The sequence below is a fragment of the Lytechinus pictus genome, chromosome 18 (assembly GCF_037042905.1).
Source record: "Lytechinus pictus isolate F3 Inbred chromosome 18, Lp3.0, whole genome shotgun sequence".
Taxonomy (NCBI): Eukaryota; Metazoa; Echinodermata; class Echinoidea; order Temnopleuroida; family Toxopneustidae; genus Lytechinus; species Lytechinus pictus.
Genome location: NC_087262.1, coordinates 21,539,704 through 21,567,635, shown reverse-complemented (window position 1 = coordinate 21,567,635; position 27,932 = coordinate 21,539,704). Strand labels below are relative to the sequence as shown.

Here is a 27,932-nt window from a genome sequence, read left to right as displayed (position 1 = left end):
TTTCTGATAAAACCTATCCCGAATCCTTTCATGAAATGCTAGCTGGAAGAGAAACGGGATCTGCAGAGAAAGCAAGGTAGACAGAATAGATGGGGAGGGACTTGAATAGAGTGCATATGGTGAAAGAAAAAGAAGGGGGAGACACAAATAAGGGGGTGGAAGAATACGAGGCAGGAGAGAATAAGATGAACGATGAAATGATAAGGGCAACAAGAGAACAAGTGGAATCGATTTTGGAAGCCCCCCCTTTACCTTAATCCATCCTACACCGATAACTTGATCCATCTCAGGAAAAATTTCCATACTTCATTTCACAAATCAACAAGTCACATTTGTATATGAAAAACAAGACCATAATGGTTCGACTTGCATCGATTCTTAAATATATTCCCTTCTCACCTGATAATCGTCTTCAAAACCAAATTATGTATACTGTTCATCTCTCTTCCCCCTCCCTGTTTAGCTTCCCAATCCACCCATTTCTTTCTTTCATCCCCACCCCCCCCACATACACTTGTCTCTCAATATTCTCTTTCACTTGCAATCCCTCTTCCTTGCTCTTCATCCCTCTCACCATTCGCTTTCCCTCTCATTTCTATTCTATTCCCTCCCCCACTTCTTCCTCAATCTTTACCCCTGTCTTTCTATCACTTTTTATCTCTCTCCCCCTCACTCTTTCTCACTCCTCTCATTCTTTCTCTCTTCCCCTCACTCCTCTCACTCTTTCTCTCTTCCCCTCACTCTTTCTCACTCCTCTCACTCTTTCTCTCCCCCTCCCCCCTCACTCTCTCTCCCCCCCTCACTCCTCTCGTTCTTTTTCTCCCCCTCTCTTGGCCTCTTTGCCATGAGGCATCTAGAAAATGCCCATACGAAAATAAATAAGAGCTTGAAACTTGAGAATTCTAGAAAAACAGGTTCATTTACACAAAACTGGAACAAAGCAGAAGAGAATAACATTTACAATAACAATTAACATCACACAATAAATGTGTATCACGGGCAACTGATCACATTACTAAGATCATTAAGATGAATCAAGATATTTAGAATGACACCTTTCTCAACAATCATATAAATTCCATTTCTTGATGTAAATGGGCATGTGACATGCAATTTATACCCAACACAATGAAATCAACAATTTGAACTGATATTGTGTCAACTGTAACTTGTGTTTCAATTAAGATATGAATTCATCTAACCTACCACAGTGTGATTTAAAAGTATATACAGTTGCATTTAACTTCAAGTAGAAGATGCTGATATCACCTTTATCAAATACAAAATTGAACTGAGAAAAAAATTGACAACTTACACTGACATATACAATATGTACATGAAGTATACAAAGTCGGTATCCATGCATCAATTATAGCACTTTAAAGGGATGGTCCGGCCTGAAAATATTTAATCTTAATACATAGAGTAGAATTCAATGAGCAAAATGCCGAAAAATTCATCAAAATCGGATAACAAATAATAAAGTTATTGAAGTTTAAAGTTTAGCAATATTTTGTGAAAACAGTCGTCATGAATATTCATTAGGTGGGCTGATGATGTCACATCTCCACTTTCCGTTTTCTTATGTTATTACATAAAATCATAATTTTTTCATTATTTCATACTTGTGTGACTAATATGTCTCCCTTATAATGAAATAAGTTGCAGCAATAAATATCTAATGCACTAAATCAGTTGTCAATCCAATTTTTCTAGTTCTTGGAGGAAAAAATTGGAATAAACCTAATTTCATATAATAAAATACAAAAGAACAAGTGGGGATGTGACATCATCAAGCCCACCTAATGAATATTCATGACTACTGTTTATACAAACTATTGCTTAACTTTAAAATTCAATAACTTTGTTATTTGTTATCCGATTTTGATGAAATTTTCGGCATTTTGCTCAGTGAATTCTACTCTATTTATTAAGCTATAAATACTTTCAACCCGGACTATCCCTTTAATAAGCCATCTCAAGATCAACTAATGAAAATCAGAACATGATTAAGAAATATTTACAAACTATTCTTGATCCATTGAAAAAGGGTAATCCAGAATACAGTAAGGGTTACTTGGTTTTTCATATTTTTTGTTAATTAATTAGCCTCTAATTTAAATACATGTATCAATATGGGCTGTATAGATGTGAGGCATCAATCTGTCCATTAGGAGAGCATTTCACAGAGCATTTTGTTGGTGATTTTCACTGACAGCTGTTAAAAGCTACTAAAATCCTTGCACATGATTGGTTAAAGATGCATTTGTCAGAGAATACCATTTATTGACACATCGCTTCAAGAAATGCCTGCCTGAATGACCACATAGCCGACATTGTGTTTTTCTCCAGGACACATTCATAATTGATTCCAATTGTATGCTTCATTGGAGAACACGTAAGTAAGCTAGGTTAGATTTGATGCCTAAACATTAGAAAAACACATTAGGTATTCTGTACATGGTTAAAAACAACTCAAACTCTTTGGCCAATACCGTCAACATATTAAACATTCAAACCAATTTTCCGATCTAATACAAAAAGATTTTGAATTACATTGCATTGGGCAAAATATTTGAGGATTTTGATGATCTTCTATCTTCTCTTGTGATTCAATCATTTAGTATCAAAACCAACAACCTACGTGGGTAGTAGGCAATTCATTATTACATGGTTTTGCCACTGGGGACTTAAAAATATGCAAATCGTGCAACATCCTCGTAACAAATACCAGTTAAAAATTCATGAACATAATTCTAATAAGAAATATAAAACAGAAGGTTCTGTAGAAAATTCATGTATTGCAGAAAATCATAATTTTGTCAAGTATGCATGCATGTTCAAATATAGATAAATTCTGATTTCAACTTGATAATCTATTATGAATGTGAGGAGATCTACATGTAAGGGGCAGCACCCAACAACGTAAAGATAAGAAATACAGCAATTGCATCATCAAACAAATAGAATTCCATCTTCGTATTGATTCATGTACATGTGGTAAGGGCATGAAAGAAATGTTGATTGTAGAATGGAGCTGGATGTGGTAGGTCACTGATAGCCCCCACCGTAGTTGTTTCCACCTCCTCCTCCTCCGCCCATTGAATCGTAGTAGCCACCGCTACTACCACCACCACCACCTGGTAAAAGAAAGGAAAAAAGTAAAATAGTGGGTTAAGAAAAAAAAAAGCTCTGATCTTTTTGGTATAGATATCCAGGGTGCTACATAACTTTTTAGAAGCACTTGCCCGGTCGGGCAAGTAAATTTTTTAATAGTTGGAATATACTTGCCCAAAATCTATTTCACTTGCCCGAAAAAATCATTGAAAAAAAAGTTTTACCTCTTCAAAAGAAAGTTTTGCGGTTTTATAAACCATTGAGCTTTTTCTCTCTTTTGACATGAACTGATCTACTTTGTTATTGCATTTCTTTTTCTAAAGTGATTTTATCTTGCCTGCCATGACCAAAATTAGGGTCAATATATCATATCGACCCTAATTTTTGTCATTCTGCTGTGAGAATTTTGTTTGCCCAATTCGGGCAAGTAGTTTCGGTCTTTACTTCAAAACACTTGCCTGACTCTAACTTTTACTTGCCCCGGGCAATCGGGCAAGTGCTTATGTAGCACCCTGGATATCACAATAACAGGTTTATAGCAAGTTTTCAATTAAAACAGAAAGCATTCTTTGTTACAGATAAACACTAGCTGGTGGGTAAATATACTTGATTAATCTCAAGCAATAACACTGCAATCTATTTCCCTCATTAATGCCACAATTATTCTGACATAGTTCACACAATTTATATTTTTTCAAAGTAAAGATTCCAAGGATAAATGGGTTTTTTTTTTTTTTTTTTTTTTTGGGGGGGGGGATGAAAATGTTGGAGAGCTGTGTGGGTGGTAACTTCGTGAAGCTCCAACATAATTGTAAAGCAGCACAGACCATACCATGTGTGTGAGATTCTTCAAGACGTCGAAATGGCTACTAAATCACTCGTCTGAGAGCAGGAATTTGTGTGATTTTTGCGTATAAAAGACAGCAGGAAACGGTCATGAATAGTATGTGAATGAATATGTACAGTACATGAAAAGTTGGGAATATATAGCAGACATTGAATTTCAATATTTTTAAGGCATTGCCACTTTTCCATCTCATGCACATTTCTTTATTACAGCACAATTTGGAAAATATTGAAGGCAAATGAGAGGGAAAATGAGGCTAATCAAAAGGGCTTCCCAGACCGTTAGATTAAAAACAAGCCCTGAATAGAGTTCTTTTCTTGTCTTTAGAGCAACTAGAACTTAGGATAGAGGGTAATGGATAAGGGGAAGAGGATATCAATTGAAGAATACACCATAAAACAAAGAGAAAAAAAAAGTAAGGAAAATAATATAGAGAATTCCAGATTAGTTCTGAAATGCACATGCACATTTATACTGTGATTACACAGAAATTTAATACAAATCAGTTGTTTCCAGTGTAATTATCCATGTTTTCATGTGGTGAATTTGGTACCAATAGAAACAGAAAAGGCAATAGATATGCAATTTACTGATGCATGCATGCATATACATATATTCAACCACTTTCATTTGACATCCACGCATACATGCAGTACAGCACACCCAAATGTAACACAAGAAAATGTTTAACAAATCAGGATTAAAATGTTATGCATTCTGGAGGTAGCACCGTATTTTTTTAATACACAAGGAAACTTACTATACTACATGCTACAAATAGTTACTACATACAAATAACTAGATGCATACTTGACAAGGTAAAAAACCAGTGTCACTACTCCCACCAATTAGTCATTATCTATTATTAATTAACTTGTAACTGTACATAATTAAGGTGATTCAACTTCATGCATAGTTGAAAAAATATTGGAAGTCACATAATTAGTCACAATACTCTGCTTATTCATAAATAAAATCCACAAACTATGGCAAAGCAAGGAAAGGTTAATACACCAGGAAGGCAGGATTACATATGTAGTATCTTACCGTAACCACCACCTCCACCACCACTACTGCCGCCGTAACCACCCATTTGGCTATCCCTGTAGCCACCACCACCACCACCGCGACCTCCCCTTCCACTGAAACCACCTACAACAAATACAGGAACAAGACGTCTTTGAGAGCAAGTTCAGAGACTCTCCTAATTCCTACCACAAAAAGCCCACCAGTGCATAGATGTCTCCCTGTAACTATCACCACAACTACCATGATCATCACATTCGACATCATTTTCATCATCACCATCTAACTTAATAATACTAATAATAGGCATTTAAATAGCGCCATCTATCTAGAAATATTCTATTCTGAGGCGCGTTGTTATTATTACACCGGCTTTAGCTCTAGCTGCCTTTCAGCGCTCATGTATTCAAGAAATTAATCCTGCTGGGTACCCATTCACCTCACCTGGGTTGAGTTTAGCACAATGTGGATGAATTTCTTGCTGAAGGAAATTACGCCATGGCTGGGATTCAAACCCACGACCCTCTGTTTCAAAATCAGAAGACTAATCCACTGGGTCACAATGCTCCACTTAACTAAACATAATTATCATCACCATCACTTCTGCCCCACCCTTGTGTGAAAGTGACAAGTTGATATTTAAATAATTAATATCATCCATAATTTCCTCTTCGATGCTTTCAATTTTGCATGAAAAATTTCACCTACGCACCTGAGTATCCACCGCCGCTTCCTCGTCCTCCTCCGGAGCCGAACCCTCTCCCACCTCCACCTCCACCTCCGCCTTCTTCGTTAGAATGAAGGAAAAGCTCAATGTAACGTGTGCCAATGTTGTTCTTATCCTTCTTCATGGCTGCCTGGGCCTCATCATGACTTCCAAAGTCAACGTCGCCTAAACCAGTTCGTTTGCCATTGATATCGTGGATGACAATATTGCAGGGCATGGCGCTTCCATGGAAGAACTGGAATAGAGTACAAAGTTTATTATACAAGTTCAATTTCCACATTTTCTTCCCAGAGCAGAAAATGCAAAGTTCGATGACTAATAGATCACCTGTGATATGAAACTGACATGAAAATTACAGGTTACAAAACTGATGTTATATAGATGCATTCTAAGGGCAAATTTGCTATTTATCATGAAAAAGTCACCTTTTTAACTGATTCTCCTTCACAGCATTACAGAAGATATTTACAAATACTTTTGATTTTCCATCTTTCCCCAAGTTTTTATTTGTTCTGGGAAAAGGATTTTCTATATTCATGACTTTCAGAAATGCCCTGACCCATATAAACAATAACAGTTTGACATCAGGTTAAGCCAATTATCTGGATGCTATAGCCATGTTAACAAAACTACAGTCGATAGGTCAAATGTATACCTAAGTGGAAGCAATTCTTCAGACCAGATTATGCAAAATAAGTGTTACATATATACCTTTTTAAGGTCAAATATCTCCCAAGTGGAACTGGGGGATGTTTCACAAAGATTAAAGTGTGACTAAGAGTCGCACTTAATTTCAGTTGCGTGACTGCAGTTTATAATGCATCACGTCATCGGTCATATCATGCGCACAGGAGACGCACTACTGCGTATCCATCAATCATATTATGCGTTAAATAACGAATGCGTTGGCGTATAAGAACGACTCTAATTCGGACACTTCTTAGTGTGCGCAATGAAATAAGCCAATGTACAAAAGTATGGTTTTATAACATGGTACAATTGAAACCTCTTTAGGAAATACGAACAAATGTGTTGAAAAATATGAAACTACAGAGCAGAGTGAAAAATACAGGTTTTCATAAGTACAAAAGAAAATCAGATTAAAAAAAACAAACTCACTTCTCTGATATCTTGCTCTGTGACATTGAACGGTAACCCTCTCATATGAACATAATGGCCCGTTGAAGATGTGAAGTCTCCGCCCCCTCCCATATCACCTCTGCCTCCTCCTCCTCCTCCTCCTCCTCCACCTCGTCTTCCACCTGTGAAAAAAGGAAAGGAGATTGTTTTATCCAACATGAAAAAAGCAAACAGATACATCACTGGAGGAGATTACATATAAATGCCAAGCTACAGCTGGGGTAATAATATCCAAGTCCTTTGGAAGCGCATAGAGACATTATTCATAATCGTGATATGCGCTATACAAGAACTGTTTATTATTATTATTATGAATGAGATCTGGCATTATCCCTGATTAACTGCCATATGATGGTAATAACACAGGACCGAGCACAATCAAAGAATGATAGCATTTCTCCACACTGAGACAAATCCGTGGGAAGTGTCATTAGCAAAAACTGAGAAAATAGTTTGCTACGCAAAATTGGTCTGATCTGTTATCAATAAGGGCAATTCCATAAAATATGAACATCCGACCCCCTATATGTGGGACCTTCATTAAATTTTCTGTCTCTGACTTCTTGTTCTTTTGACAGTCTGTAATGTTCTCTCAAAGGACCATGACTTGGTCAGTTTATGAAGTGAAGTAAAACTTGAGAAGAATGGGGGTTGGACGTACAAAAAAGTTGATCATTTTATGGAATTGCCCATAATATACCATTACCACGGCAATGCAGTACAAACCCTTAACAAAATGTGTCTTGCATGCCTTCACTCCAATAACAATGTGCGTTGCAAGTCTCATTTACATTGGCAGCAAATGACGGAGATTGATGTGCCACTTACCAACTGACCATGACACTTTGATATCAATTTTGATCATCATAATATAACATAGCTCCATTAATCACTGCATCAAACGTACAGATATTTCTTTCTCTCAGTCTTCGTTCTTAATTTCTTTTATTCTTCATTTCTCTAGGGGGGACTCTCCCCTCCACCTGAAATTTGAGGGGTACGTGTCAGTAGCGTACACGCAGAATTTTTAAAAAAAAGGTCATCACCACCAACTTTATGTTGTTTCCAACCCCCCAAAAAAAAAATTTAGGGGGGGGGGTTTGGGTATCAAAAAATTGAATATGCTCTGCTGCATAGGCAATACAACATCACATATTATGCACAACCTTCAAAAGTTTTATTTAAGAGTAGAAATTAAGTTTTAAGTAAAACCATTCAAGATCGTTCATCTCCCTGACTTTATTGGTGTGTATTTTCTTCAATCCTAAATCAACAATACCTATCAATTGCCAATTTTAAAGGTCTTAATTGAATGGAAATGGTTTTTATGACAGGGAACCATCTCGTGAAACTTTTGTGATTTTCACTGACAGATTTTATAACCTGTTCTGCGAATCCTTGCATCTGACTGGCAGAGAGGAAATTCAGTCGGTGAAAATCTGTGAAAAAGGTTTGATTGTAACAATAGAAGACCCTTACCTCTTCCTCCTCTTGAGAACAATGGCTGGGGGCTTCCACCCCATCCTCCTCCCCCTCCTCCTCTACCACTCCTTCCACCGCCACTATAACCTCCTCCTCCACCTCCACCGTATCCACCACCTCCTCCTCCACCGCCACCATAGCCTCCATACCCAAAGTCATTGTCGTAATCTGAAAAAATTGTAAGACAATTTTCATCATAAGTTTACCCTTGTTTCTTTCCAAATTTATACAAGGATATTGACAGTTTTTCCTTATTTGGGGCTTCAAACTGATGACAACTGCCGTGCCACTAGTCATTAGTACGTTTTTCTTTCTGATTATCTTGTTCTAACTAAACATTTAAAAAAGGGTATTTTCAAGAATTTCTAAGAAATTGTAATTTAACGACATACATAAGATATATTACAAAGGATACTCCTTTGGTTGGTAGTCAGTATGCCTCCATGCCACCCTGATCAAGAGAAAGTAGGCTCAAACATAGAAGTTTATAAGAAATACCTCACCTCCGTAACTGTTTCCACCACCACCGCCACCACCATATCTCCTCTCAAAACCAGAGTTCCGTGCACGACCGCGAGAAAAGCCACCTCCCCCGCCAGAGTTCCTGTCATAGGGTCCGGGTCTGTTCATGCCACGCCCACGTGATGGGTTGGTTGCCCTTCCGAGCTCATCCCGTTGACACTTGAAGATCTCAATGTACCTGTGTGTTCAAGAGATACCCACAATACATTATTAGAACAGCTTCAATATAAATGTGAAGTACATGTATTCTATTCACCCAAAACAATATGTATTTTTAATGAAAAGTATGTAGTGAGTTAATAACAGTTGACAAAGCCAACACATAGTTGATATTTTCAATGAATTTTCTGATATGAACTTATTCAATAAAAAAAACAAAAATGTGCTCATGCTATTAAGATTTGTCTATTTAACACATGACAGAACTCCCCCCCCAAAAAAAAAAAAAAAAATTAAATTAGATTAAAATAATAATAATCAAAATCATAATCAATAGGAAGAAATGCTATCTCAATCTGAGGGTAGTATGTAAACTGGTAACAGAGCATAACTTTTTGTTATTCATTTTTACCTTTGATCAACATTCAGTATTTCAACACTGTTTCAACTTAAAATGAAAAACTATTCACTGACTAATAATATTGACTATATCAGCACTTTTTGACACATGATCAAAGGAATGTTTGTTGGTTTAACAATTACAACAAGCATTAAACTTGCACTTGCAAGGAAACTTAGACTAGTTGCTGAACTTTATGATGTAATAATCTGGTTCAACAAAGGCAACTATGCTGTGAGGAGCTCATGATATTTTTAGGGAACACAGGATAGAAGCTTAAGACGTCACAAAGTTCAGTCAATTGGCCAAGTTCCCCCTAAATTCCAGTCTCACTAACGAAACTGACTCCAGCCTGATCAAAACTTTTATGGTATTTCCAATTGCATACCATCGGTCGGTTTGGAGTCAGTTTCGTTGGTGTGACTTTAACATAAGATATTGCAGTCCCTGAACGCAATTCTCAAATCACTTCCCTCCAAAATAAAAAATAAGGAAAATTATACATTCATGAATAAAATTAAATATCACCCGAGTCCAAGAGGGCAATTCAACTTTAGATGTTATGGGCTTTTTTTTTTTCTAGCCATCACATAATCCCATATTCTGACAATTATGTTTTTCTCCCATTCCCCCTCCCCCATACAGTGACAGTGGCCAATTCCTTTAACACCACCCCCTCAAAAAGGTGTAACATCAAGATCTTCAAGAAGACAAGAAGGCTAATGAAGTTTTTGTTCCTTCAAATCCTAGAGTAATTGAAAGGTGAAAATGCAGGGCTTCATTGAATCCAAGGTCAAGGCCTTGGATGCCCTACTAACTGGCCTAAATGCCCCTCCCATTGCCTTTCAGAGTATTGAAATTTGAGGCCTACAAATGTGTGATATTCAAAATGGGAAAATATTTCTTTTACTGTTAGAGGATAACATGCATTTTTAATCCACATGTTATTCAGTAATGAAGTATTATGAATTATGAAAATCAGGTAAAGTCATGGCAGTCTACTGAAAGTGGGAAATACTTTGTCTGAAACCGAAATGACAAATTCTTAATCTTCACCCAAGTTTATAAAAAAAATAGTTATGTATAACTGTATGAAAGTGATTACAAAAGAACTTGCTGGATCTAAAACACTGAACATCTATCATTGAACCAACCATACCATACCATACTACATTTCTAGTCCCACCTGTGCCCCATATGTGACTTGTGTTTCTTTAAAGCCTTTTCAGCGATTTCCTTTGATGCAAACAGCACAAAGGCTTCTCCCGTCTTGCGCCCATCGTGGTCCGTAGGTAGCGTAATCCCATTCGCTTGAATCGTCAACCCTGCGTTCACCATCCATCCCATCATCATCGCAAAAAACACCAACCCCAACGTCGCAGGCCGCCGACCGTCGATAGGGCCCCGGAGAGATACCAACACCACACCCCATATGCGGAAGCGAGCCCAACCCGATACAGGGTTAACCAAGGAGATTGTGTGTGTGTGTGTGAGAGATAGTTGACATGTTGCCCCCGGCAACACCAACCCAAATGGGAGAAGGAATGGGAGAAGAAGGCACAAGGAATGGACATACACAGGTCAGTGACAACATCAGACATTGCAAACAAACACTGTAATAAATTCCTTCCCCCATTAGAATGTTACAAGAACCAAGCCCGTAGGTCAAAACAACATGTGGGGGGGGGGGTTTCCTCCCCCTGCCCACATGCAAACCCAAACATTTCTATTTGAGGCTGAAATCTAAAATGAGAATGAATGTTTTTTTTTGCAAACACAACACCTCTTGAATGTTTGCCCATCCCCCCCCCCCTCTAAAAAAACCCACAATAAAACAAAGGCTACATTTAGCCTTTCGCCTGTCTAGTTATTCAAACTGATTCTGAAATCAAAACTTCATTTAAATGCATTAATTAATTTTCCAACATTACAAACTTGTTGAAGATATGATTCTCCCTTTTGTAAAGGATTATGCACATTCACTTCCATTTTTCAATTAAAAAAATAATTTTATCATTACGAGGCATACGAACGTTAAAAAGTATGGAAAATTATTTATCATTCCTACATACATACTAGTACTGTATATCAAGTCATGTCATCAGCAATTACATCTGCCTTGCAAAATTTTGACTATTCATTTCCAAGTATTCCTGTCCCAGCTTATTGATTAGAAAGCAAGAAATGGTGTGAAACAAAGCCTGTTCAACTCTCTTCTCTGAGACTGGAATTGCACTAAATGATAAATATCATGAACTGGGGTGGTATTCTGAGATCCATTTTATCTCAGATGAAATAAAATATCTTATCTCCATTAAAATCAGTGAGATAAAATACCCTTAAAATCTCTCCGAATCGGTATTAAAAAAAAAAAATCCATAATTTATTGTTCGAAATAGACATGAAATGAAATACTCTGAAAATTTGCTTTGCCCAATTGATCGTGGGCCCGGCAGCCGCTGTGCAGCGCCAGATTGACGAGGCTCTATCCCTTTAATCGTTGAACGCCAAACAGGGTAGCAGCAACTCCCATCTTTTAACGTCTTTTGGTCTGACACGGCCGGGGTTTGAACCACCGACCTCCCGGTTGTGAGACGGACGCTCTACCAACTGAGCCAACACACCGGTCATTCTGAGAACAATTTTATCTTCATTTTATCTCTGTAAGACACACCTATTTTTAATCAATATCCAATGAGAAACGAGCTTTTATAGCTCTCTCATCTCACTCAACCAATGGAAATCCATTCCGCCAGGAAAAAGTGAAGTTGTTTTTCTCAAAAAATATTAAACTTTTCTTCATTTTCATGTCAACATTTTGAGTTAATTCACCTAGAAACATTGATGAAATCAACGTCACGGAGATAAAATAGCCCCTACCCTCTTTTAACTTTATTTTTTCTTCAAAGTAACATGGGCGCAAGAACATCATTCGCGTTGCAATGGCAAAATATGTGATTGGTAAGTCTACGCAGGCATCATCTATAGATGCGCGAGATAACATTTTTAATTTTATCTGAGCGATAAAATGTCATATCAGAATACCACCCCTGGTCACTATTTGTATACAAATATAGATATATATTTTATTTAAAGGAAATAAAGCAAGCAAACTTGTTTTCTCCTCCCCTTTGTTTTCTCCCTCATTCTTATTAAATAGGAAACTGAAAATTACTTCAGACAGCAAGCAATATAAATAAAATGCAATACTGGATTCGGTGTGAAAATGTATTCAGCTTCCTCGTGCTTTCTGATTACTTTATGGAAAAATAACAATTGCTTGTGGATAAAAATATTGTACCAACATTCTGAACCAAAATCCACATTGTATAAGCTAAAAGAAGGCCCTCCCTTTATCAATCCCTAAATAGTTTTGAACAATTTTGATACATACCGCTGAAAAACTCTGCGATCTCCTCTTTAGAACAGCTGAAAGGGAGCCCTCTCAGTTTGACAAGATTTTCACCTCCATCACTGTTGCGGTTTGTGACCCATACCATTTCAGTCCTTTTAGATTTGAATACTGAGTATAAACAAACAGAATATGGATGTATTAAAACATAAATACAGATGTTTTGGGAACAATCTAAAAATTAGTTACAAGATCCAATAAATGACCACCCAAATGCTTGTATCTATCAAATATTTTAAAAAAATGTTCCATTTGATTCTGGTAGAAGATGTGTGACAACTAAGAAATGGATAAAATAAACATGGTATTCCAGCTTGTAGCAAATATTTGTTTTGGTGGATTAAAAAAAAAGAGATGGGTTGGCCCCCAATACATATCGAAGGTGATTGCATACAATTAACCAATTTTTATTGCCTTATTCAGGACAAGGTCCATTTTACCAGATCAATAACGAATCCATTATTAATATAAACCAGAAAGTCACCCTGCATGCGTTACTTACACTGCAAGACAGCTCTCTTTAACTCACTATTACCGTAAAAACCAGAGAATAGATTTGGTCCACTGAATCTATTGTTCTCTGTTTTTTACAGGTAATAGTGAGTTAGAGATAGCTGACTGGTAGTATACACTCCTTGACATGACTTCTTGGCGAGTATATTGTTTATTATTACCATGTGATGTTAAACTTTTTCAACTTACACTCAATATATCTCTTCTGTAGGTAACCCTTGTCTTTCTTCATCGCCTCCTGAAAGTCATCCTCTGTCTCAAACTCTATAAAACACTCTCCAGAGGGCTTGCCACTATTGTTGAAGGTAAAGTTGATGCCCTTCTCCCCATCAACGATATTGCAACCTAGGATTAGGGTAAAGCATAATCTTTTTCATACACATATTTTTTTTACTTTTTAATTTAACAAATCACTCACATTCGATCATTACTGAACCAATTTTTGTGGTTACTTCAATTGCAATGGGTCGGGAATCATGTATCCTGACTACATGTAAAAAAAGTCTCCCTAATTTCAAACAAGTCGGGTATTAAATATGATGGTGCTTCTTCTATTTTTTCATATTATTTCATTAATTCATCTAGCAAATCAGCCATGCATTCCCTAATCACTGAACAAATTTCAATGGTTACTTCAAACCATCAGGTAATCGCAATAGGTCAGGAATCACATATCCTGACTGCAAGTGTATGTTTAAAAAAAGTCCCTCTAATCTTAAATATGCCAGGTCTTAAATCATATGGTGCTTCTATCACAAGACAAATGATTTTTAGCTGTGTTTTTTGTTCAAATGTTATCAAATTCAATGAGATTTATTGCACATTTACTCTTCAAAATATTAGAAATATCAACGGACACATTTTGTTGAATAGAAAGAAGTTTGTATTGAACCCCATTTAAATGTAAATTGTGCAGACATTGGGCCCCCTTTCATTTAAGTATTTCCTTTCAATAGCTTTTCACACATTCTTGACTCTGAAATTTCCACCCTATGAGAACTCAAGACATTCACATTTGAATTCCTCTGTAAGTATGTAACTAATGACAATTTTAAAATGTTGCTACAGACCTAGGCAGCAATCTTTGACAAAAGATTACATTGGAATTTATACACCGGGTCAGAACAATAGATAGGGCTTTCAGGGTTCCCAGCTTTTCAAGAAAACAAAATTATCTGAATTTTCCCTGATGAAGTTTAAAAAATTCCCTAAACTCATTCCCAGTTTCGCATAATTTTTAAGTTGTTGCAGTGAATTACATGTATTTTCATTATAAAAACAATATTGTAAAACTAGTACCACCATAACCAGTCGTTCAATAGATGCTGTTTTGATATGCAACAAAATATAACAAAGTCTGACTGACTACCATGCTTTCGACTTTTGGGCTGATAAAAAAAAAATTGATTTTTATCGCATTTCAGGCACTTTTCCCTGATTTGACGTATTTTGTTATCAAATTCCCTGATTTCTCCCTGACTGGAAAAAGGTAAAATAATTTTCTCTAATGGGCTGGGAACCCTGGCTTTGCTTGGTCACTTGATTGCTCTGGCACCGAGTGTAATTCAAGTGTAGTTACACACAATGACTACCACTGTAGTTGTCCACAAACCTTCAAAGAAGTCCATCAATTCAGCTGCTGTGGTACTCCAGGGTAAACCCCGGGCCCGTATGACGTAACCATCATCTTCAGCCATCTCTTTGGATCACTGTTGATGTGTTATTGAAGCCTGTTACAATTAATCAAAAGAGATACAAACATGGTAAAATATTTGAATCATTGTTTTCTTATTTCTGACAATGCAAATTGTTCTTAGTGCATCTGGCACTCTTTTTAATCATTCGCACAGAGCAAGAAATAGTAGGAAGTGAAAAAGGACTGGAAAACCATTTCCTGCTGGCAGGTGGTAGACCTAAAACTAACCCTTTTAACTCAAACTAGATTAAAAGAGATTATCATTCCCCATGTTTTGAGAAAATGATCATTAAAATCTGACTGTCATGAAATGCTAGACCAAATGTATTTTTAAGAACTGCAAGAAAAACCATTATTCTTTTACAGAAAATCTGGACGATCAATATGTGATCAATTTTGCATGGCCTTATGAAGTCAAGAAGTCATATCTTAGGCCCCCATGGACCACTTCCCACCAAATTTAAGTTGTGGGAACTTTTCATCACGCCCGACGAGGTATGCTATTTTAAAACAAGTGGAGACAATAATGATAAGACAATATTACTGGAACAACAATAATAATAATTAAGCCCGAGTCATATCGACTATTTTGAAAACCCGTGTTCGACAGCTTTCATTCGATCGAACATCGAAATTTGGAAGGTGCGGCGGGGAAAACTCTGGCCGTCGCGTCGATGCGCTATGCACGCACTGACGGTAAGCGCTGGCCGGGTGAGCGTTGCACAAGCAGATGAGTGAGCAAAGTTCGTTTGTATTTTCCATGATCACAAAACACAAAAAAAAACGGGGACCAATGCAGAATTCTTCCCAAAATATGTTCAACAATGATATTTGCAGATGACAACATATAAGTTTAAAATGAAACAATATTAAAGACATGAATCACGCAGAGTCGATCCGAATGATTTTCAGTAAAATAGCACTCGCAGTCCAGACTCGCACACACCAGCCCCGTCTGCGCCGCAGCCCCGTACACTCACTCTCCCGAAACGACAGGCGTGCTTGCCAGCGCCAGCAAACAAGTGCAACCAGCGGGGAGCACTGTAACTTGCCTGAGATTGTGTAGTTGGATCCAAAATGAGCTCCAAATTGATGGGAATAAATACGTAATTTTCTCTGGATGGTCATTTGAATTGGTATTCAATGCTGATATAACGATTGTGAGGGGAGATTGTGGAATATGAGTTATGACGATGTTCGAGAATTAATCCTGATATGATAATTCTTTTCTTTTTAATTTCAGACACAACAAGAGCATGCGATCGAAATAAATATGAATGTCTCGGATCAAGCTCTAAATCATATAATTATTGGATGTTAAATAATTACGATTTAATAAGATTTTATGCATGGCCATACTAAAAATATTGACAGTGTCAGCAAAGTATGTTATGTTCATATGGAAGTATTAATAGTATTATACTGGCATTATTTTAATTTTTATTCCATCTCTGGCCTGGACGTCTCCGAGAAAAAAGCACAATGCGCATGCGCGTTCATTGACGCATGACATATTTTCCATTCATGAAATCAGAGCCCAAAGTTGGGCACAAACTAGCTTCAAATTGATGGAGAAAAAAAATCAAACGCAAGTTTCTGTTATGTCATGTAAAATGTTATTATATGGTGATATTACGATCTTGAAAAGAGTTTCTGTATGTTGACAATGTTCGAGAATCCGAGACGTGATAATTTTTTTAGACAAGTGCACTCACTCAAGTCGATCGTCATGTGATGTCCGTCATTGAACATTGAAACGAAATACAAACGTTTCACATCAAGCTCTAAATTCATATCAATGATTATCATATGCAAATTATTGTTAAATATTATGATTAAAAAATGTTCCATGGTCATGATATTAATATTGTTCATGAAAGCAAGGTTTATTTTTATGTTGATCGCGTCAATTTTCCGGCTATTTTCTGGTTTGATTAAAGCACAGTACTGCGCATGCGATGACTTCCTTTTATGAATTCATCGTGCATACATTATCTCGGCACGAGCAGACGAGTAAAACTCGAACTATGATCGCAATAAACTTCAAATTAATGGTGAATAGGCATCATAATTACACAATCGGTTTCATTTTGGAGGGATATCAATCAAGCAAGTAGTAGTCAAGTTGGACATTACTGTTTATTTTGATGATTGATTATGTGAACCAAACGAATCGCCCGGGGCTGCACCAATTTTGCAAAATTTGCACCGGCGCTCGATGACATCGATCGAACACCAATTTTAAAATCGATTCGACTCAGGCTTAAAAATAATGAGAAAATAATATTAATATTACTGAGACAACAATATTATATAATAATAATTAGATATAGTCTAATTATAATAATTATGTGTATACCAATTGTTTTACTCTCGACCAACTCAAAAAAGGAAAAGTTAGACCTCTGTCGTGTTTGTTTTCGGTATCGATCAGCCATTTTGTTTTCAATTTTGACAGAAGAACGAACGAGATAGAACTTTTCCTTTTTTTGAGGGTCCAGTTTGTGCCTTGATGTCAGGATTCTGTGTCTCACGATAGACCTTCATCCGTCTAATCGAGGTAAGTGCATAATTCATATTTTCCCCTTTTATTTTGAGTGCTATTGCGACCCCATTTTGGAGAGCATATGTCCGTCTAGTATTACTAGGACGAGTCCAGGGGCGGTATTCTGAGGTCATTTTATCTTTAAAATATTTTTATTTTATCTCTTAAAATGAAATTGGTATTCCGACATCATAGATGACATTTTATCTCTCAGATAAAATTTTTAATTTAATCTTGCGTATAAAATTTATCTTGCGCATCTACAGATGATACTTGAATGATACGCAACAGAGCAGTGCCTGCGTAGACATACCCATCGCGTATCTGGCCATTGCAACGCGGATGATGTGCTTGCGCCCATATTATATTGAAGCCAGATAAAATAAACTTCAAAGAGGGTAGGGGCTATTTTATCTCCGCGATGTTGATTTCATCATTATTTCTAGGTGAATAACTCCAAATGTTAACATGAAAATGAAAATTATATATTTATTGAGAATAAATAACACCTTAACATTATTCCTGTACAATTAGGAAGTATTTCATGAGACTTTTCTTGACTAATAGTGTCTTTGAAATGATGCTTGAAAAGATGCGATATAGACTTCGAAAAAAAGATTAGAGTATTGTCATTTAAAAAAAAGGAATCTCAGTAAAGACGTGCAAGCGTATAGTGCAAGCATATTTGAAGTCAATAAATTGACGCAATCTCACTCCTTTGCCACACCTCCTGGCGGAATGGATTTCCATTAGTTGAGTGATATGAGAGCTATAAAAGCGCATTTCTAATTGGATGTTGATTAAAAAAATAGGTGTGTCTTACAGAGATAAAATTGTTCTGAGAGATTTTAAGGGTATTTTATCTCACTGATTTTAACGGAGATAAAATATCTTATTTTATCCAAGATAAAATTGATCTCAGAATACCACCCCTGGGTTAACTCTTTACATGCTCGAGCCTCCTGGCTACCCCCCCCCCCCCCCCCCCAGTTTGGAAACCTTCCGTGGTGCCTGCAAAAATAAAACTAAACTTAGTACAAGTGGCAAGATGTGGCAGCTAAGCTAGTGTGCATTCTGAATGATTAAAAAGTTAGTATAGGGCCTAACTTGTTAGGCCTACTTAAACGTGACAAGCGTCCAATGGCAATTAGAATCGCAGCGTCGCTGTCGGGAGAGGCGCTAATGATTGTGCATTGCCAGTGCCTCTTTCCAGTAAATCCCACCATGGACCTATTACAAATGGACATTCAACAAGAGCATTTTATGGCCACCACCTGTTTCCAGCTGTCAAAATTGTTGTCACACTGTGACAGTTAACTTTCCCTGGCGCTTTTTTTACGAGCGCCCGGGGCGATTGTTTACTCAATCCCTTCTCGGACATTGACAGTCACCGCTCGATCTCTGGCCCTCTTTCAACCAGATGCGGTCATGCAAGCTCGATTGCTGCGATCAGGGAAAGTCCCTGCATTACCTACATTGTATAATGCAATGCGCAATTTATTTCCAGTTTTCAATACATTATTTTACGCTGTCAATACTGTGCAATTGTTGTCTGATCATCAGAAAAAATCCTATTAAATTTTGCCAATCCTCTGGAATTTTACGCCCAAATGAAAATCAACTTCTGACCGAAAGTAAGCGCGACTATCAACATCAATAATACTGTTCGAAAAAGATGTATTTTTAACGTTTTCCAGCACGAATTTTATCTTCTTACTTGTGTTGATCGCTACACCAGATGGCCAGAAGCTATCCCTATCCCAGACATCACTGCGGAGACGGTAGCGCGAGCATTTGTGGCCAGATGGTTAGCAGTGTTTGGCGCACCTACTACCATCACAACAGACAGAGGTAGGCAATTTGAGTCAGCACTTTTCCTTTCACTCACCAACCTCCTTGGCACTAAACGCATCCGCACAACAGCATACCATCCCGCCGCAAATGGTTTGGTGGAGCGTTTTCATCGCCAACTTAAAGCTTCTCTCAAGGCTCATAACAAGGTCCGTTGGACTGAGTCACTCCCTTTAGTCTTGCTGGGTATACGCACAGCAATCAAGGCGGACATTGGATGCTCTGCAGCAGAACTTGTGTTTGGGACTACAGTCACTCTACCTGCACAATTTGTAGCTCCTTCACAAATTGATGCTGCCGATGACCCATCTAACTATGCCCACAGACTAAAGAGAATGATGCGGGAATTACATCCCACTCCTACTAGAAAACAGCAAACTCGAACGCAGGTACATCCTGAACTCCATTCTTCATCTCACATCTTTCTTAGAGATGATACTGTTACAAAGCCATTGCAGCCTCCATACAGAGGACCCTTCCGAGTCATCCGTCGCACTGACAAGTATTTTACCATTGATTATAATGGTAAACATGAAAATGTCAGTGTCGACAGACTGAAACCGGCTTTCATCGAGCAGGAGGCTACCACTCCATTTCATCATCAAGATCCACCTGACCAAGTTCATCAACAATCCAACTCCACGGACTTGGCAGGGGATCCTGATGACAAGCATATGCCTCCCGAAATTCGTAAGACCCGTTCTGGTCGCAATGTCAGGTTTCCTGCCAAATACGTTCAATTTTTCGGAGACGGTTGAAACATGTCTCAAAATTCACTGATGTTTCCACTCCTTTTATTTTCTTGTTTTATATAGCCAAGTTCCCTTTTACTTTCCCTTGTCGATTTGTTACTACATTTCTATTTGGTACAAATCTAGGCCTAGGGGGGAGCTACTGTAGTGACTTGACTATATCTTTATCTACATCTATATATTCTTTCCTTGTATATATTTTCATTTATATTTCAACATTCTGTATATGTATATAAATTCTTTCTTTTATTTCCAATTTCATATATTCTCACTTGTTCACGCCATGTGTATGTACTACAATACTGTACATTCACAGAGCAAGACAATTTCCTGCCCAAATCTACTTGGCAAACACATTCTTATATTGAGAAACAACCTTTCTTTTGTTCCTAGACTTGTAGCAAACATCCTTTCATTGTTCCTTGTTTATTGCAATGAACTTGCAGGTATACAACATCATACAGAGATGCTTGCATGTTTGCTTTTCTCACAGTCTGCTTCTCTCTTCTTTGTTCTTCTCAACTGTGTTTTGCCCCCTTTTTGGCGCTTATTTCTTTGTCTCATCTTTTCTGATGTTGGTAAAAACAACTTGTTTTCTCTACCACATCATCACTCTACTCTCTGCCTTCGTCCTGTCCACTCATGCTGACCATCTCATCCAGCTGCTAGTGAGGATTGAATCAAATCTTGTGGAGGATCAACTTATACTTAATTATTTCTCTGCATTTTCCAATCTTATTCCTTACCGTCACTTCCACTCATTCGAAGTCTATATTCTCTGCATATTTAATGAGCTCATTACTTCGCGAGACATTTTGTGACATCTGTCCCTTTATCTACTGTATTTGAAATTGTGAAGTGTATATATTTCTATTCACGGATTTGTGCAATTTACCTGAGATTCTGAGCGGCTGGACCACATTCTATCCTCTGGTGAGCAAGAATTAAGGTAGGACTAGGATCTAACTTTTATATTTATTATTAGGAGATCGGCTTTGCCAATTTCCTAAACCTTCATCCATAATCGTGGTAAGTGCATAATTTCTGTTTTTACAAATACAATTCATTTGGAGAAATATTTAGACCATAAATCACCCTAGTCCCGTGAGTATGGTAAAATACACGGTAAGCCCCTGGGCTCCCGCCCGCGCAGCGGGCGGGAGCTCCCTGGGTTAGACTTCTACTAGACTATGGCTATGCCTATGGCTTGATTTTTCTGTGCGCGGCGGCATGTAAAATGAACACTGGCCTTGGGTGCCCACAGGCCACACACAGTCACACACGACACGGTCATGACGGTGGCGGGCAGAACCACCTCCATAGTACACTTCAGAATCGGGCTACCACACTTAGTTATTGTTTAAAAGTTAGCGAAGCCACTAGAGAATGAGTTCGACAAGCATACGGTACCTAATTAAAGACTGTGTAAAATCAGTTTATATTTGGGGTTTGTTCCGATCCACTGTCCTGTTGGCGTGCTGCACCTTTCTTTGATTGATGCGATGCATGCATGCCGCATACAAAAATATAGCAATTATATCAGCCTCGTGTTCCGGGGTCCGTTCACATATATTTTCAGCATGATTCTAATTCTAATTTAAAATGAGGTGCATACTCACCAGGACTCACAAAAAGGAAAGCTATGGAATAAGTTGATTTGAATATTACAATTTTTATATTTTTGTATGTATGATCTCCAACTAACATCAGAGTTGTGATATTTTTATAATATTTCTTATTTTTTTCGATTTAAACGAAATCCAATTTGATCAAGTTTTTACAATATGTTAATACACCCCCGGAAACTTACAGTGCGCAATAGGGCTATGCGCAGCTTTGTCGGAGCGAGCACGCGGATCATATATCGATGATGGATATCGGATCTGGACAGCGTATAGATTGAGTCGACCCAATACGATGTCAACTCGTCCAATCTCGATTACATTTCGTTATGAATTCGCCCCTACCATAATTATGTTCTAGCCTGACTTGTCTTATAGTTTGGTTTTGGGGACGGTACGTGGAACCATGTATAGGTCCATGCATAGTGGAACGTATATGGAACATATTTTAGTGGGGGGGGGGGGGGGGGGAGCAACAGGCGTTGATTCAGCCTGTTGCCGGCTTTGGGCTTTACTTTGAGAAGACGGCTTTTGTACATAAACATTATGGCCCCTGAAATTTCATCCCGGGATCTCAGTGTCGGGAGGGGGGGGGGCACAAAATGGGCACAAAATCAGGCACCTATTGGCCTGTCAAAAAGGGCAATCGAGATCACTTGCAAAAATTCCTGTCTCAGCGATGGCCGAGGCAAGAACGAGTGGAGCCTCGACTACGGAGGGGGGGTCACAGCTCAGGTCCATTTTTTGGCAGCCCTGTGCACTTTTGGAAAATCATGCGCCGGGCTCCCCCTCCCGCTATACTGAGGTGTTGAATTATCTTATTTCATACTCACGTGAAAAAGGGCACATGTTGTCATACAACTTTTTGAAAAGAATAAATGCGACCAGACTGAAGCATAGAATTTTAAGCACTTTGGGGTTTTAACTTCTCATCAGAGCTGATTTGGCGCCCCAAAGGTCGAATATGAATTTAGTGCCCCGTCCCTAAGTTGAACATGAATTTGGCGCCCCAGGACAAAGGCAGGACAAACATCAATTTGGCGCCCAAAAAGACGAATATGAATTTGGCGCCCCCTCCCTATACAGTGCGTATGAAAAAACGGGACCGGATTTGAAAAGTCTATTAAATTTTTGTTTCAAATTATGATGTCTATATTTTGGTGTTAATAGGTGCTATGAAGTCTTATCTTTCAAATGCCATTTGAAAAATTAGTTTCGTTCATGTTTGAGCGAACACGGAATGTTTTTGTCTGGGGTTAAAAGGGATGCTTGGCATGGCGGCGGAGCAGAGGATTATCTTTTGTGTTTGGGGGGACGCAACAATAGATGTCCCCCCCCCCCAAACACAAAAGATAATCCTCTGCTCCGCGGCCTATTGCTTGCGCCAAAATGGCATAAAAATAATGATAAATATGATGATCGGACTTCTTGCTAATCAGCAGACCTCCTCTTAACCTTTTCATTATCTTTGCCATACTTTTCGAATTATGCGGTCAAAATTCATTTTCAAATCTGTTTATTTGCTTGAATTGTTCTGTTGTTTCTTTTGAATATGTTCTCTTTAACTTTGAATGTTCCTTATTAAAGCAAAAACAACAAAATAATTTTCAACCGAAGTACGGGAGAGCGTGTTTTTTTTTCAAATCCTTTCATTGTGTGCTACAAAGGTTATGGTGCCTTTGAACAGTGGCATACAGATGGGCGGGAGCTCGGGGTGCTCCCCCCAATAAAAAATAAAATGGAACGAAAATAAAAGGAAAGATAGAAAGTGAAATATGATTTATTTTAGGAATATTATGTCAAAATCTATCACAGAATTTGATATTTTAACAAAAAAGTGGAAATTTTTCCTTGCTCGCTTCGCTCGCTCACAACTTTTTTGATACATTTTCTCCGATCTGCCATATCTAGCTCCTTCAAATTTGACCCAATACACCATTGCCATTGAAAGACATGGATCCTTTCCTGTTTGTCCTGTCAAGCACATACTTAAAATTGGTCAAAGAATCAATAACCCCATGAAAATAGGATTCATGTTTTTTAAAGGTACCATAACATAATTTGTTCACATAATAAAATAAAATTTGAATAATTACAAGTTCTCCCAATTAATAATGTAAATCTTCTTGCTTGGGTTGACAAAAAGTCTTCTTTCCTTACTTATGAAGGAAAATTCAAAGGTTAAAGAAGTTTTAATAAAAAAGATAATTCAAGTAAATAAATAAATTTGTTAATGAAATTTGACAGCATGTGGAGCGTTGTGGCCCAGTGGATTAGTCTCCGGACTTTGAAACAGATGGTCTTGGGTTCGAATCCCAGCCATGGCGTAATTTCCTTCAGCAAGAAACTGATCCACACGGTGCTGCACTCAACCCAGGTGAGGTAAATGGGTACCGGTAGGAAGTAATTCCTCAAGAAGCTGTGTGCGCTGTGAACGCCTAGCTTAGCCGGGTAATATAGGAGCGCCTTGAGCACCTAACAAGGTGGATATGTGCGCAATATAAATACCCTATATTATTATTATTATAATTCGAAAATCATGGCAAAGATAATGAAAAGGTTAAGAGGAAGTTTGCTGATTAGCAAGAAGTCTGATCATCAAATTTCTATTTTTTGCCATTTTGGCGCAAACCTCTTTTTGAACCCTCGACAAAAACGTCCCGTGTTTGCTCAAGCATGAACAAAATTTATATTTTAATATGGCATTTCAAAGATAAGATTTAAGAGCATCTATTACCATCAAAATATTGATATCATAATTTGAAACAATTTTTTTATAGACTTCAAAACTGTCCCGTTTTTTTTAATACGCACTGTATAGGTTGACCATGAATTTGGCATCTCAGGACAAACATCAAATAAATTATTGATGCTCCTATGTCGAACATCTATTCGGTGCCCCTAGGTCGAACATCAATTCGCCCCCCCCCCCTATGTTGAACATCAATTCAGCGCCCCTAGTGTAAATCATCAATTCGGCGCACCCCTAGGTCGGACATCAATTGGGCGCCCCCCCCCCCTCGGTTATACATCAATTGGGCGCCCCTAAATAAAACGTCAATCACCGCCCCTTGGTCGAATATCAATTCGGCGCGCCCCTAGGTCGAACATGACTGTATTCGGCGCCCCTATAGGTCGGACTTCAATTCTGAGCCCCTAGGTCAAACATCGATTCGGCACCCCCCCTCGGTTAGACATCAATTCGGCGCCCCCCCCCCCCATATGTCGAACATCAATTGCGAGCCCCTTAATCAGCGCCCCGTGGTCGAACATCAATTCGGAGCCCCTTCGGTTGAACATCAATTCGGCACTCCTATATCGAATTCGGCACCCCTTATAGGTCGAACATAGATTCAGTGCCCCCTATATCAAACTCCAATTCGGTGCCCCTAGGTATAGAACATCAATTCGGGGCCCCCTATATCGAACATCAATTCGGCGCCCCTTAATTCACTCTTCTTCTTTTTCTTCTCTCTTTCTTTCCCCTTTTTTATCTTTCTTTTCTTCTTTCCCTACTTTTTTCTCTCCCTATTCTTTTACTCTCTTTTCTTCTCCTTTTTGGCGCCCCTTTTGGACTACCCAGAATACGCGCATGGATCAGTTAACTGCGACCTTTCCAAAAAAGCCCGTTTCGGCCAAATCGCAGTTTCGTCTTTGGAAACGCCAGTTGATTTCAGCATAGTAACCCCGTCAGAAATGATGGAGAAGCCAAATACCACTCCAGGGTCGGAGGGACCGCATGTGTGTTCCCAAAAGGTCCGGTAAAGGGGTACCTTTTCGTGGAACAAGTCCAGCCCGCGAATTGTAAAAAAAGGGGTGTATTTGACTTTTCACCCGGAGATTTCTTTAAAAAGGTTTTTTTTTTTCTCTCTCTCTTTGGACTCCTGAGAAATTTAAAAAGGGGGTTATAAAATATCTTGAATATCATAAACAAGTGGAATGCCTCTGGCGGTCTCACCTGCATCACGCGATTCAATATAGCAGCAGTGCTGACTTTGAAAACTACTATCAAATAATTATTCACGAAAAAAAACCATTCATATAATTAAACAATACTACGTTCATTGACATTTGACCTTGATCATGTGACCTAAAACTTGTCAGTGAAACTTGATTACCCCTATATCCACATTTTATACACTATATCTATAAAATTTGAAAGTAATGACAGCAATCTAATAATTACCTCTAAAATGGCCAAAGATCAATGACCTATAGGCTTACATGACCTTTGACCTTGATCATGTGACGCGAAACTTGCACAAGATATTCAGTGATACTTGATTACTCTTATGTCCAAGTTTAATGAATCAGATTCATAAACTTTCAAAGTTATGATGGTAATTCAACAGATACCCCCCATTATGGCCAAAGTTCATTGACCTTTGACCTTGGTCATGTGACCTGAAACTTGCACAGGATGTTCAGCGATACTTGATTACTCTTATGTCCAAGTTTCATGAATCAGATCCATAAACTTTCAAAGTTATGATGGTAATTCAACAGATACCCCCAATTTGGCGAAAGTTCATTGACCATAAATGACCTTTGACCTTGGTCATGTGACGTGAAACTTAAGCAAGATATTCAATAATAGTTGATTAACCTTATGTCCGAGTTTCATGATCTAGATCCATATATTTTCTAAGTTATGATGACATTTCAAAAACTTAACCTTAGGTTAAGATTTTGATGTTGATTCCCCCAACATGGTCTAAGTTCATTGACCCTAAATGACCTTTGACCTTGGTCATGTGACCTGAAACTCAGGCAGGATGTTTAGTAATACTTGATTAACCTTATGGCCAAGTGTCATGAACTAGGTCCATATACTTTCTAAGTTATGCTCCCGGGGGGCACTCGACCAAAAAGTAGTGGGTATGTGCCGCGGGCGAGACAAAAAACGGGGGCCTTGGAGCGGGCTTATTGTAAAAAGGAGGGTCCTCGGAACGGGCTTCGGAACTACAAATGTTTGTGAAAACGGGGGTCCTTGGAACGGGTCCCTGCGTGTGAGTGCGTATGCACCCCTATGGAACGTGCATGCAGCTGCTTTGCAGCTAGCCCAGCGGCACGGGCGCCGGGTGCGCTAGCGCAGAGGCGATGGTCGGACAGCGCTCTGTGGCCGCTTTTCACCAAAATTGCGGCTGATTGTAGCAGAACAATGCGACCGGAACGGCGTAACGGAAAATATGCGAAGCCTTGGAGCGGATTTATTTCTTCTTTTTCTCGATAAGAAGAAAATGCTATGCTTTGGAGCGGCTTTCTTTGTTCTTTTTCTCAATAAGACAAAAAATGATATGCCTTGGAACGGAAATTTGAGTGTAAAAATGGGGGTCCCCTCCGCGGCACATACCCACTATGCATTATATACTGAGTGCCCCCCCCCTGGGGTTATGCTGTCATTTCAAAAACTTAACCTTAGGTTAAGATTTGGTGTTGACGCCGCTGCCGCCGCCGTCGAAAAAGCGGCGCCTATAGTCTCACTCTGCTATCGGCAGGTGAGACAAAAATTGATCAAATTCCTGAAATTTCTGCTAGTTTTGAAAGCTCATTCAGAATTATTTCATTTTGAAAAGTAAAAACATAGCCCCCCCCCCCACACGATCGACTCGATAGTACGGACTTCTCGAAATCTGCGAGAGAGATTACGATAGAACGTGTAAAGAGAAATGACAGCTTATACCTGAGATGAAGGGGGGGGGGGCGGGTTGTCTGTCCTGGGATAGGGGTTCGAATGAGAGCTCATCTGAGATAGGGGGTACATTGAGCAGTGTTCCAGATTTAGGGGGTCTCCAAGGCAGGAAAAGCCCGTGAAAGGGGGTTCAGAAATTTTGGCAGACATGTAGGGGGTTGCTTTCAAATATATAGGCGTACCCTAAAATAATAACACTACTATCAAATTTTAACTGAACTGCTTTTATGTGTTCTGAGATGGACTCAAGATAAAAACTCAACGCCATTAAAAATCCAAAGGGTACATTCATGAACTAAAAACTGCTGGAGTATACTGGCTGTGGCTGCCTTCGTAAATCTTTATACGAAGGAGTTTCGTTCGCATCTATTTCCAACTGTTGTTATTCACAAGGCTTCTCAACGAAATACACGCTGGACACAATTTGCT

The 27,932-nt window shown here is 38.5% G+C and overlaps 1 protein-coding gene across 2 annotated transcripts; it reads right to left on the bottom strand.

Annotated features, from left to right (window-relative positions):
* Window positions 1–900: 900 nt before the first annotated feature.
* On the bottom strand, window positions 901–21,706 carry LOC129281820 (heterogeneous nuclear ribonucleoprotein H3-like). Of its 2 annotated transcripts, none has more exons than XM_064113122.1 (11): window positions 21,600–21,706; window positions 14,958–15,075; window positions 13,535–13,690; window positions 12,815–12,943; window positions 10,607–10,745; window positions 8,843–9,039; window positions 8,337–8,507; window positions 6,837–6,979; window positions 5,703–5,952; window positions 5,012–5,116; window positions 901–3,140 (listed from the first exon to the last, which is right to left on the bottom strand). In XM_064113122.1, the coding sequence occupies exons 2-11, from the start codon at window positions 15,040–15,042 to the stop codon at window positions 3,052–3,054; spliced, it is 1,464 nt and encodes a 487-aa protein (XP_063969192.1). In that variant the 5' UTR covers window positions 15,043–15,075; window positions 21,600–21,706; the 3' UTR covers window positions 901–3,051. The 2 variants fall into 2 exon arrangements, with proteins under 2 accessions (XP_063969192.1, XP_063969191.1); XM_064113121.1 differs by lacking the exon at window positions 21,600–21,706 and adding an exon at window positions 15,877–17,347 and having other exon boundaries at window positions 14,958–15,700.
* Between the last annotated feature and the right edge of the window lie 6,226 nt (window positions 21,707–27,932).